Source organism: Clytia hemisphaerica, unplaced genomic scaffold (genome assembly GCF_902728285.1).
Source record: "Clytia hemisphaerica strain Z4C2 unplaced genomic scaffold, Clytia hemisphaerica genome assembly, whole genome shotgun sequence".
Classification (NCBI taxonomy): Eukaryota; Metazoa; Cnidaria; class Hydrozoa; order Leptothecata; family Clytiidae; genus Clytia; species Clytia hemisphaerica.
The window spans coordinates 285,758-298,902 of NW_027104435.1; the positions used below are offsets into that span (position 1 = coordinate 285,758).

At 35.0% G+C, this 13,145-nt stretch overlaps 2 protein-coding genes across 2 annotated transcripts; both read right to left on the reverse strand.

The window, feature by feature from the left end:
- Positions 1-1,003: 1,003 nt before the first annotated feature.
- Positions 1,004-4,453, reverse strand: LOC136820765 (uncharacterized). Its single transcript, XM_067076990.1, has 6 exons — positions 4,249-4,453; positions 3,822-4,046; positions 3,238-3,492; positions 2,787-3,071; positions 2,073-2,369; positions 1,004-1,873 (listed from the first exon to the last, which is right to left on the reverse strand). Exons 1-6 carry the CDS (start codon positions 4,334-4,336, stop codon positions 1,734-1,736), a joined length of 1,290 nt encoding a protein of 429 aa, XP_066933091.1. The 5' UTR covers positions 4,337-4,453; the 3' UTR covers positions 1,004-1,733.
- A 217-nt stretch (positions 4,454-4,670) lies between these two features.
- LOC136820761 (protein lev-9-like) lies at positions 4,671-12,336 on the reverse strand. The gene is made up of 10 exons (XM_067076984.1): positions 12,216-12,336; positions 11,824-12,045; positions 11,444-11,554; positions 9,901-10,104; positions 9,449-9,688; positions 8,832-9,107; positions 8,190-8,337; positions 7,612-7,796; positions 6,527-6,729; positions 4,671-6,033 (listed from the first exon to the last, which is right to left on the reverse strand). The coding sequence occupies exons 1-9, from the start codon at positions 12,277-12,279 to the stop codon at positions 6,542-6,544; spliced, it is 1,638 nt and encodes a 545-aa protein (XP_066933085.1). The 5' UTR covers positions 12,280-12,336; the 3' UTR covers positions 4,671-6,033; positions 6,527-6,541.
- Between the last annotated feature and the right edge of the window lie 809 nt (positions 12,337-13,145).

Consider the following 13,145-nt stretch of genomic DNA (forward strand, 5'->3'; position numbering starts at 1 on the left):
GATTTCTTAAATACTTTAAATTTGCTTGGGATACGAGTCTTGAAACCTCAATATATAGGTTGTTTTTCTTTATTTTTCAGTCAACGAAGCCACGAAAAGTCCAGCTATGAAAGATGAAATCGTTCCTCAAGGTATAAACTCTATGTTCACCCTATTGACCTTTCACTACAATCTGAGCTCTGAGAATAACATTTTTTGAAAAAAGTGAAAACCTTCAACCTTTTATTCGAAATCCAAAACATCAAACTGACATAAACGCTTGTAACGATTTGAGAGTTAGACGATGGTTTCAGTACTATTCGTACTGGTACGAATCAAACTCTTCAAAGAAATCATTCTGTTTATGCCTTTTAAATGAAGTGGTCAGGAGTTAGTCTTGAACTCGGTATATTGGCTAATTTTGAGTGTGTATACACGTCATTCGGTTAAGGTTGGTTAAAACCTTTTTGTCTTTTCTTTAGAGCATTTCAACGTGAGAATGAGGCGCAATGTATGTGAAAACAATATCGATCAAAGCCAATGCGAAGAAAAGTTCCGGGAAAATAACTACTCATGTTTTGGAAATTCCATCGAGTTTTTTGAGGAAAATTGCGCCAAATACTGTGAATTTCAATTTTGCTATTGATTGGTTTCTCTATAAGAATATATATTTTTGATTTGATAAATGTACGCAGAAACTTATTAATTAGAAAGAGATATTAAGATTGAAAATTTCCCTTCTACACTCCATTGTAAGTTTCCGAAATCCTGGCTTGCTTGGAAACCTAGCAATAATCTCTTTGTGGTCCTTTTACATACAAACATGAAGGATAATTTCATAATTTTCATGACACGATATTTTATACGGAAACACCCAGAATAGCCCAGGCGTTTGACATTATTTTAGTTTAAATTTGCTTAAATTCAAAATTAGTATGGAACACCCAGTCTTTTTTGGGTTCTTCTGTATAAAACATTACATCATGAACTTTGAAGTGCTGTAAAAAAAGATCTTCGAAATATTCGATGTTTTTTTCCTTTTTTAAAGTGGCACCATACTTGATGCGCCGGTAAAAACAGAACAAAAATACAAGATCTGAAAAAATATAAAATCTATAAAATCAATAAAAAATTATCCCAAGTAAAAGACATTTGATTAAATGAACCGAGTATGAAAATATATGTACACAAAATATTACAAAAATCTAAATTAGGAAAATAAATAGTCCTTTATCATATATACGATACATAATCATATATACGAACATATATATATTGAGCCTTATTAAGTTTTGAGATTTTTTCCAACACTCGTCGCTTATTCCAAACCCCCTGGCTATTAGATACCCAAGAGTATATTCAAACATGTGCTGGGGTGGTTGTGTCAGACAATCATTAATAACCAACCTTCGTTTACATAAGTCAAAGTGTAGGATAGAAGTTTTCTAAGAGAGTGCAAAAAATCTAAAATTTGAAGAGATATTTCCTCATTTTAAGAAACTTTTTTGATCTAAAAAGGTTATTTCGACCTGTGTATGGATATTCAAGGAAACAGAACAAAACCAAAGCATCTCTTTAACGTGATACAAAGACGTGGAGCGGAGCCGCCAAATGAATTCAAAAATACTTTAAATCCGCATGTCTCCTCATGTATATCTCTTACATGAAAATGGAATACCAAAATATTATCGAGGTTCATTGTTGAAATCTATATTCATCACCGAAAATGATTTCCCAATATGATGTCATTATTCTTATTCTTCATTATCTTCTTCTCGGTTGTCATCAGCAACATAGGGCGGCGGGGAAGAGGGCGCCCTTAGGCTTGATGACGCCCTCGGTGAAGATGATTCGTTTTCATGATGATGACTTGAAGATGAGCTCAGTGAGAAAGCTATGTTTTGAGAAAAAGAGAGTAAATTAAGTACCGATATTTCTAATCAAAACATTCCCGATAAGAAATACATATACTTACAAGGTGACAGAAATTCGGAAAGAAAAAGAAAACTTTCGAGTAATTATGAAATTTCTCTTGCCGAATAACGAAGTATCATATTGAAGAATTTAAAAAGACTTTTAAGTATAAAACTCACTTCGCTCATTGGGCGGCAGGAGACTATATGATTCATCGAAAGAGGGTGGTGGGGTGGTCGGTTTGCTCTTCAAGGCGTCCTCATAGGACGGTAGGAACATTTGAATGACGTTATCTTCATTCTGGTAACGTATGGCGTAAGACAGCATACGGTTACGTCGACGTAAGCGGTACACGTAAACAGAACTTATCGTGAGGAAAATGAAGAAAAGTACGGAAAGGGGAACGGCGGACGCCAGTATGATACGACGTGTTCCCTCGGCTTCTTCGCGACGCATTTCTTCGTGATGGGCTACCCCTGGAGAAATGAATGAATGAATGGATCTTGAAAACTTCAGAGATGAAATGATATTGACCTAGGCCCCTTCGGACCTAAATCAATTGATGATGAGTGAAATGAGAAGTCCGGAAGTCTATCTTTGTATAGCAACTACTCTCGGGTACCTAATGGCCGCTAATCAATTTTTCGAAAATTTTCCACACAGGACATTCGTATTCCCGCCTCCCCGCTTATTGATTTTTGGGAAATTTTTTTTGAAAATTACCTCTTTTGCCCTAATTCTGCTGTATTAGCCTCCTTTTCGAAAATTTTCCACCCAGGACATTTTTATTCCAACCCCCCCGGCTATTAGATACCCGAGAGTACTTGCAAAGCGGCAGAGGAAATGTGAAAATAAATGAATATGTTAATAGTTTTGATTTCACAGATTCTTACTTCGTGCATGACAGACAGGTTCCAAGTATCCATGTATGTTGTTGTGTCGTGTCTCGAACATCCGTCCTTTCTTCACACAACGTGATCGGAACCGTGACATTGTGATGCAGTCACGCTTCGTTGAGCCGGACCACGTCAAAGAATTCGTACAAGTACTCGTATTTGTTCCCCACAAATGAAAATGAGGTGTGTGGCATTTGATCTGCACAGATGTTCCAGGCGAGAAAAGCCGGTCTTCTGTACCGGAAGTCCCGTGTTTCAAACGGTATGGGGAACATGTGTTACCTAAACAAAAAAATAGTCCTAATGGGTAGATATGAAAACAATAGTCAGTCTAAAAAAAACTCTAAATGTTTGAAAAGGTGTCAAAGAGATCAAAACTACACAAAGAAATAGAGAAGAGAAACGAATAAGCGACGAATGAAAAGAAAAAGTCCAAAAGATGACAAACCTTGACACATGGGCCATTCACGAGTCCAATCTCCATTACTACCACACTTGGATTGCATGATCACCAATCCTTTTGTACCTCTGAAGTTCATCCCTGAAGGACACTGAAAGTTGATGACGGTCAAATGCTTGAAAATTTTTTGATTGGGTGGTTTATATAAAGCATGCTTGAAGTTCGGTGTTGGATTCAACCACGACTTCTCAGATTGGCGAGTGAAGAGATATTCGTTATGACATGTGACGTTCTCGTAAGGTCCTTTGGAATAAATAATTTAATAACAGGTCAATCATCTTTATTGGGAGAATCACTGCTTAAATAGGAAGAAAAATTTCGCTTTCTCTTTCCAAAGACACTTAATTATTGTACCAAATAAAATAACCATCATATACTTGTTCTAGCCATGCTGGCTTCCTCAACATTTTTAACAATACACGTTTTCGACCGTAGCCGCCAATTACCGCGCGGGCTTTTTTGTCCGCTTTACCACCCTAAAATGATTCTGACGTCAAATAAAAACTGAACGGATGTGTTGTTAAAGGATGTAAATATGGCGGAGAAAATGACAAACTACATGTTGTAATTACCTCTACAAACAGGCCATTGTTCCTGGTTCCAGACTCCAAAGACAGTGCATTTGTACCACAAGTATTTGGAAAGCTTTCCATGCTCCTCAAGCAAATAATCGTCAGGACATGAAAATTTGATGATGTCACTTGGGTTGTAAATTCGATTACGTGGCTCAATGCTGGGCAGTAGACCCACTTTGAGTGTCTCCTCTATTTCATCCATTCGATTCTTACAATGGCCCACTATTAAAGATGATTAGGAATAGAACTATTTATCTCCTGGAAAACTTGAAAAATGTTTTTTAGACTCCTTGGAAATTTTCCTCGGACCGACTGTCCGACTCTGGATATATTCGTCCAAGAAATTGCAAAGCTTTTATTTTAAGAATATTTTCAAAAATATATCGGAAAATAAATTATTACTAAGAAACCAGGATTTTCTTACTCAGAGAATGTGGTGCGAAAGCAAACGAGAAGCGTGCCATGACCATCACCAGGACGCAGCATGTTATTTTTCGATCTTTTTCCAACATGGCTCATTATTAAAGATGGTAGATCATAGAATTGCTGATCGAACTTTTTTTCCAAAGCTCATCCCATAAAGACAGGGTTGTTTTGTAGTATTGACCTTTTTTTTTTTTTTTTAATCTGAAAATAAAATAACGATAATAGTTACTATCAATGAAGAAACTAGCGATTTACAGTTGTCTCTGACCGAACTGTGGGGACGATCATTTCAATTCAACTCACAGAGAAACTCGTAGAAGCTTGGATCAGAAAGAATGACGAGAAGCAAAAACTAAGGAAAGACATGTTCTTCAAGAAATAGACGGTATCGTCCATTAAACACAAAATCGTGGACGAAAATAGAATTTATTTCATTATTTTCATCTGAAAATCTATATCCTACAAGGATTGAAGAGTTTACCTTTATAATTACAAATTTTAATAGAACATCTTTTGTTCTTTTTTGCAATTAGATAAGAAGTATCAAGGTAGGAAGCAAAATTGACGGCGTTGTAACCCGATGACCACACTGATTGCTTTTTAGAAGAAACTCATGGGCCAGTGGAATACGGTAGCCAGCTTTATTGGCTTTGCTTGAAATTGCTTCAAATCCATCAAACTGAAATCAAGACTGCCAAATGTTTCTCAAAATCGCAACCTTGTCAATTTTGATTCACTTATACTGGTGTCATAAAAAAACATCCGGAAAATGAAATCAGTCCAGGGGGGGATACAGAGGCAGGGTACTAACCCATAGGGTACTAACTTGATTTTTCACTCAATTTCTTTTTAGTACCACCCACCCATATTTAGTACCGGGTACTACTTCATTTTTGCTGTAAAAAATAAAGACACCACCCCCTAGAATCTTATATTTTACAGATTAGATCAAAAGAGAGGGTACTATGTTAGTTTTTCTGACTGAAATGAACAGATAATTCAAACAAACTGTCATTGATTAGTCAGAGGCTTTTGTCCTTTGATTTTAATAACACACTTCTTGACCATTTCGGAAGTTTTGTCTTCACATAAATCAAAAAATTTCTCAAAAGAGTAAAAAAAAGTTTCTCAATTAAAAAAAATTTAAAATCAAAAAAATAATATTTGAAAAAAGTCAAAATATTACAAAAGACTACTTTTTTTATTGAAAAAGGAGCAAAACTCTGTGAAAAAGTACCCAAATAGTACCCTGTACTTGCTAGAAGAGTAAAAAATACACACCCCCACCCCTAAAGTAGTACCGGGTACTAACTTTTTTGAAATGCAAAAATAGACACCACCACCCGGCTATGGGTTAGTACCCTGCCTTTGTATCCCCCCCTGATCAGTCAGAAGTTGACGCAAGCTGAAAAACCGAATCAATCAAGTAACGGTTTTGAAAATAGGCATCGAAAAATATATCAATTATCAAAACCTTAAAGTGTCCTTGGCAGTCAATATTATGTAAAAAATGTAATATCTAAAATTTCTAAAAATCTCAAAGCATCTAAATAATAAAAAATTTGAATCTTTTATAAAAAACATAAAACGAAAAATATAAGAGTCGGAAAGCTGCACAACAAAAAAATACCAAGAAATATACAAAATAAAACTTTTTAAATACAAAAAAACGCATATCTTAATTACAGGGGTCAAATATATACAAAAATGGTCTAAAGTGAAAATAGCATGACAAGATACCAATCACCAAATTAAGAAACAAATTTCCAAGAGCAAATGACACCTGAAAAGTAAGAAGCATACGTAAAAAGCAATAAAATGGCCAAATTAGGGAGAGTTATCTCTTTAAAATAAGACTAAAAAAAGCTTCAAGTTGGACGAGCTACATGCTGAAAGGACCTGAAGCTAATGTAATAAGAAAATAGAAAAATGCCAAAAATCGTACGGAAATGACTAAAAAGACCGGTAAATAAGATAAATAAAAAAGGCGAAACATTTTTTTTTCAAAAATCGGGCTCCGTCATTTTTATATACTGTCATTTTGCATCACTATGTAAAAAATCAGAAAAGCTAATGAGAAAATCTCGAGAAAAGCTGGTAACAGACGAACGAACGAACGAACGGACGGACGAACATAGGTTAATTTAAAGGACCTCCGAGGTAGGTCCAAAAATTGTGTGCATGGGAATTTGGCACTAATCTTATTGTTTAAAGTGATAAGCTTCCGTATAAAACATTACGTCATGAATATCACGAATAAGCGAAAACTGACTTACCAACATTACATCATTTTACAGTAACATTGCGTCATCCAAATAAACACCGAGGTCGAAATGATCTGATTCATCCGAGCTACTCGTTGAGCCAATCGTAGGTAGGATGTGGGAAGTGTCGGACCCTTCTTGTCCTTGCTGCTCTCTGGTTAAATCATAGGGCGGGGGCGCCGGATCCTCGGCAACTGAATATGAAGGCGCTATCACTGATGTTGAAAAAAGTGAGAAAACATGTTAAAAAGATCAATGTCCATTTTGAACGCATTTTTGAATGACCATTTTAAAAGAGGAGGAATAAAGAATTGCAATGGAAATTATTGAAAAACCCAAACAAACAAAAATGAAAACAAGATTTTATGAAATGCAGAACCTTATCAACGTGGATAGCAGCGTATCAACAACAGTTCTTTTTGGCTTTAGCTGAAAGAGACCACGATGAAAACATTCGACTAGGTAGAGAATTTACTTGTCAAGTTAAAAAAGAACATCCACACACCAAACCAATAAAAAACTGTTACTTCCATCCGCTGCTATCCACGTGGATAAGGTTCTGCATTTTTTAAACTTCCTATCGAGTTCGTGCAAGAAAAGTCAATAACTACTAAAACATTAAACGTTGTGAGTGAATCATTTAAAAATTTTCAATGAGTATTAAAAACCACAAATTTCATACTTAAAAAGATACAAATCGTTTTTTATTGATCTAATCAAACATTGTTCAAACGGTTATTTGCTGATATAGCGAGCATCCTTTTCTTACAGACAGTCACATTTTATTGAATTACACAACAAGGTTAAATTACATCTTTTCGCCATCTCTATTAAAATAAAGAATCCTAGTTCAAAGAACTTTTTCACAAAACTCCCTGCGATAATTAAGTACAATAATACACGCTTTTTTATAAGATATCTTAAGTTCTTGAAGGCTTCTTATGTTTTTAACTTTTTGAATTTAAAGCCTTTAAATGTTCTTAAGTTGTTCTTAGCATTTTGTCCATCGAAGCCTTATGTTCTTATAAAAACCGTGCATGCGACCTATCTATGCAGAAGTTTCGGAAGAGCTTTAAACTATATAATCAAAAAGTTACCTGCAGTTGCGCCTTGTTGTTGTTCTTCTTCCTCCTCTGCAGCCCGCGTCGCTTCATCGAAAGTAGGAGGTAAGGATGTAGGTTTGCTTTTCTGTGCTTCATCATAAGAGGGTAATACGAACTGCATGTATACATCATGGTCCATGTCTCGCTGATCTCTCTCCACCGTTTGAGCTTCTTGCAACCTGGTGAACAATGACGGCCACAAAATACTCGTTAATTTTTCATTAACCATTTAATTCTTCGCACGCAAAAAGTTTCAAAGAAGATTCTTTAGATAATCTAACCGAGGGAAAATTAAAAGAAAATAATTTAGCTCGGAAGTAGTTAAGGAAAAATATTGACCTTATGATGATTTTTCAGTTGTAGGAATAAGAATGAACTCCGGACTCTTCCAGAAGTTATTTAATGATTTACGTGAACCTTCCGGACAAAAAGATTTTATCTCTAGACGATCGACGATCGACCGCAAAGACAAAGAAAAGAAAAATGTCTTTCACGTGGTCCAAAAAAACACTTTCTTAATAAAAGGAATTTCAGTAAAAATAATTTTGGAAAAATAGACAACAAGTATTTACCTTCGTATACGATAGAGCAGTCTTCTTCGTTGGAAAGCGACACCGGCCACAATGATGAGTAAAATACCGAACAACACTGCAGCAGTTGACGTCACAACTGTGATCGTCTTCAACTGCTTCTTCGCAGCTTCATCGTCCGTCAGGTAACCTGAAGGTGATCATAGTTTAAAGAAAGGTTTTTCAGGTTACATAATTTCCGCCATTATGGAAGCAAACGTTCGAATCTGTAGACGTGATCCATTACGCAAATCGTTCATTGGCGGAAGTTAAGTAGCTTAAAAAAACATAAAAAACCTCTCTATCCACAACGCTGTGGATTTTTTATTGTCCAGTAAAGTGGGTTTACATTCAGTATACGCTAAGAGGTTTAGTAACATGATGACATAACACTTCTCAAAACTATTTTTCCTTTTTCAATTTCAAAATGGTAGCATTTTAGAGCTAAGAAAAACAGGATACTGGAGTTGTGTCAAAAGTCTTCAATAATATAATGCATGTTCATACTTTGCAATAGTTTTGAAATTCACAAACCAAAAGCCTGTTTTCGTTCTAGTAAAATAATACCCAAAAAATCTTCGAATATGAAAACTTCATTAGTCGAAGCATGACAAAAGGAAACATTAGAAAGGATTAGAATCTTACTGGATTTGGCACACACTGGTTCAGATTTATTGTATCCTTGGAAATCCAAAACTTTCCCATCCAGCATGCATTGGTTTTTGAACGCTTCGAAATTGTAACATTTTGGAACAGACGTCCATTTCCCATTCAAGCATTTCGCATGTCGGTTACCGTACAAATAGTATGGTGAATAACATTTGTACGTTACCAAAGTAACAGAGTCAACAAAGAAGCCATCTAGATCATTGATCCAAGTGAAAGTTCCACGGTCTAATATTGGTCGTTGGCAAGTGCGCACTAGAATGAAAGACTTTTATTACAATCGACCACTTTAGAATCACAACAAATGTCATATCTTTTGCTTTGCAATACCCCATGTATTAAATTTTGAGTTAGATACCTTTCTCCCATTAGTCAGATTTTTTTTAAATATTTCTTACACGAATTTACTCAACATACACTTTTTTAAATTATTTCTTTAAACACTGTAGAAGGCTTTGGAGAATATTCTAACATTCTTAGGGATTTAGACAAAATACATAAGCGCGTAAAGCAGAAAACTAAGAAGCCCTTTATTTATCGGTATCCTAGGAATGAAAATTATGGTGAAGCTATTTTCTCATCTTTTAATGAACTACCTTTACACAATGGCCATTGTCGAGACCATTGTAAATTATTTTGACACTTTGTTGATCCATGAAAAGGACGATCTTTATAATCCACCAAGACTTGAGTGGGATTACGACAACTGAAACCGATAATACCTCCCCACCAGTAATGTGGTGCTGTCAACATGGCATGTTTGTAAAGTGCTGTTTCTTTCATGGTTGGTTTGTCATACTGGCGTTGGCATTCGTAAAGATGCCAATAAGATTCATCTGAAAGTTTAAAACGACTTCAGTTGAAAATTGGTGAAAGTTAAGATAAAATTCACTATATGATAAGTTATCAATTTGTTACTTGTAGGAGTGATAATCCCTGGCCTTCTTTAAAAGTATGTTTCAAAGTTTTCTAATGTCAGCAGAGAAGTGCAAACCAAAAAAGGAGTATTTGTCAGTTTATCGACACAAAACAGGTATTGAACTATTACTTTTAACACATTGTGGTGAGGGTGGATGAAAAATACCACTCTTCATACACGTGCTCATGCTATCACCGATCATTCGATAGCCAGTGTTGCACCGGTAATGAACTTGTGCACCTTCTTTGAGACCATGTAAGATGTAGCTGTATGACATGCTTCCATTGTGAGAACCGTTTGGTATTTCGGTTGTTGTTGGCAGATCACACTTCTCTGAATAAATAAATTGAATGGTCATTAAAAATACAATAATGACCGGTTAGCGAGGGCTTTACTGAGAAATATTGCCCGAGGTCAAGTAACGACCGAGCTTGCGAGGTTGTTGCGTTGACCGAGGGCAATATTTTCAGTACAGCCCGAAAAAAACCGGTCATTATTGTATTTGTTGACCGTTTCCTTCAGCTTCGGTTGATTTTTAGCGCTTTATCCAGGAAAAATAGCGACATAAAGCGAAAAAAACGAGCGAAAAGAGATAAAAAATTATTATAATTTCTGACGTCAGAAATAAAAAATGAGAGAAATTATGTCAACGCATTGTTCATTTTCCTTTGAAAACGTGACGTCACAATGAATTTTCCTAACGACGGGCAACTCTGGACAATGTAGGCCCGTCGTCATGCGAAAAGAACCAATTGCATTGCGCAAAAAGTCGTGTAGCCCGCTTCGAAAAAGTAACCGGTTAACAATATAGATGTTTCAATCTTCTTTACTTCATTATAACAATGCTTTAAAGAGACTTTTTTGCTAATTATATCAGAGATCTGACCTCAAGGAAAGTAAGTACTGAAAGTACTATAAAGAAAATTAAAATGAAACATAACAAGCAACATGCTGAATAAAATAGGTAGTTGGAAACATGCTGAATGAAAATGAAAATGTTCGAACGAAAAAGAAATAATAACAGCATAGCATAGAGATGCGTAAGCTTGAAAGCATGATGCAACTTGTTTCATGTTAGCTTTCCAATGTTTTAGAGATAAGCAGCCCAAAGGAGTTTAGGGCATAAACATAAACAGTCATTTCTTTCCTGTAAAGATAACTCTAACTCATTGAAGATAAAATTGAATGAAGCAACTTTCACAAATCCGAATATTGGCCAAAATTTGCCACAAAAGTCTCACATTTTTAAGAATTACCATTTTGCATAACTGTGTAAAAAATCAGAAAAACTAATGAAGCAATTTCACTCAGTCCAGAAAACCTCATTTTGAGGCATTTTTTGGCCCAAGTTTGCCCAAACAAATTTTTTTTTCGATAATCGGACTTCCAAGGTAGGTCCAAAAAGAGAGACTAATATTTCTATAACTATACAGTTTTTACTATATTTTTAAATTTTTATAAATATGTAAATCAAACCAGATTTATAATAAAGATGTATTTTGCTTTCCAATCTATCAATAAATAATTTTTACATTTTCAGCTGGCTCTAATCTCACTTTCTTTCAAATGTGGTTTTTGCGAAATCCAACTGGTACTCAGGAAACTAAATACAGCAATTAGAAAGTATTAAAAGCCATTTACACCAAAGGAAACAATACTTTATTTTGTTTACCTTGATTGCAGAAGCGCCCGCCATAATGATCAAGACAATTACATTTGTATTTTCCAAGGAATTTGTTAAATTGACATCGACCATGAAGACACCGGGATCCTTGGCAGTAATCTGGAAAAGAAGGCAATTTTATGATTATATCAACCTATAAAGGTTCTAATCTTTCAACACAGAATTCAGTGACTCAATTTGAAATTATTGTGAGTAAATGATAGTGCGAACTAAAAAGAATTTTTGATAAATCAAGATTTGGTCATTTTGAGACATAAAATGACCAATGACCTTGCTCACACTAAAAGGTAGATCAAGCACTTTCAGCAGCCTGTCCATTGAAATTTTGTGTATCCTGTCTTTTTTGATTACCGAAACAAATTCCTTACCATAACAATTAGGAAATGTTTTGATGCTCCAATCTAACTTTCCATTAATTATGACACATTTTGTATATTTCTTTGTTCTACCATCAGGAAACTTGTGTCCAGGTGCACAAGTGTATGTGATACGAAAGCCATACTTCCATCTGCCATAATCCCTCATTGCATTGCTTTGTGCAAGCCGAGGTGCTTGGATGACAGATAAAGGATCTGGACATCGATTAGTAACTGAAAAAACAAACAAATTAGAGCAAAAATTTTTCGTATATGGTTGGCATTTCATACAGTGAATGTAAAAACAAAAATCGAAGCTTTCAGTCAAAGCTTCAGAATAAATACTTATTTTCAAGTATTAAACTAAGCTATAACAGGTTTAAAAACTAAAAAAGTTAGCTCACCTGCCTGCACATATTGTATTGGTCCAACAAATATAGCAAAGAGCAGCCATAAACTGTCAAACATTTTCTTCAATAATTAGTGTTATTTTTAATAATCTAAAATTATTCAATCAAGTGGAGGTTAAGGCTGGACTTACAATGTTGGTTTCCTCAATGAACATAGACTTTGGAAGGCTGAAACTCTTTGAGCATCAATAAGGCCCATTGGTGAGATAATGTTTCTACTCATATGATTAGGATCTGTGGTAAGTCTCTTAGAAAAACCTTTGCTAAGCAACTCTGGTTCCTGTCTATAAAAAGAGAGACGAGAGCATAGCTGAAGTTACAGACCAGTTTCTCCTCTTCCAGTGCTTGCGAAAATATTTGAAAAGTGTACCGGGTGCACCAAAAAAAGTATACAACTTTGTCGAGATATTGTGAGCTTCAGGATTTAAATTTTTTGTTCATTCTTTTTTTATTGTATAGAGGATGCTTTAACTTGAATTTTGAGCTATAATACATTAAGTTTGAAAAAGTAGTTCAAAAAATCATTAAAAACAGCGAGCAAACTTTTCTTTTCACACTTACCTTCTTTACACATTAAAATACCAAAAAACTGCAATTGTGTTCATTAAAACTCGTTGCAGAATTTAAGAATATGGTAAAACAAGCTATTCCCATGTGGGATAATATTTTTGGAAAGGCTGAAAGATTTTTTTGGAAATCTTCAAGAGATGTTTTGATGTTATGTGTGTGCTATGTGAGAACATTTTTGAAAAAAAATAGATCACCATTCCTCGACTAGTTGCTCAAAGAACTTGGGTCTGCATCGAGTTTGCTGGACTTAAACTGTTGGCAAAATATAAGATTTAAGAGAAAAAGGAATAAAAAACAATGAAATTGTGTTTTTGTCATTTTTTGTCTTATTTATCTAGCGTGATTGCTGTTTTT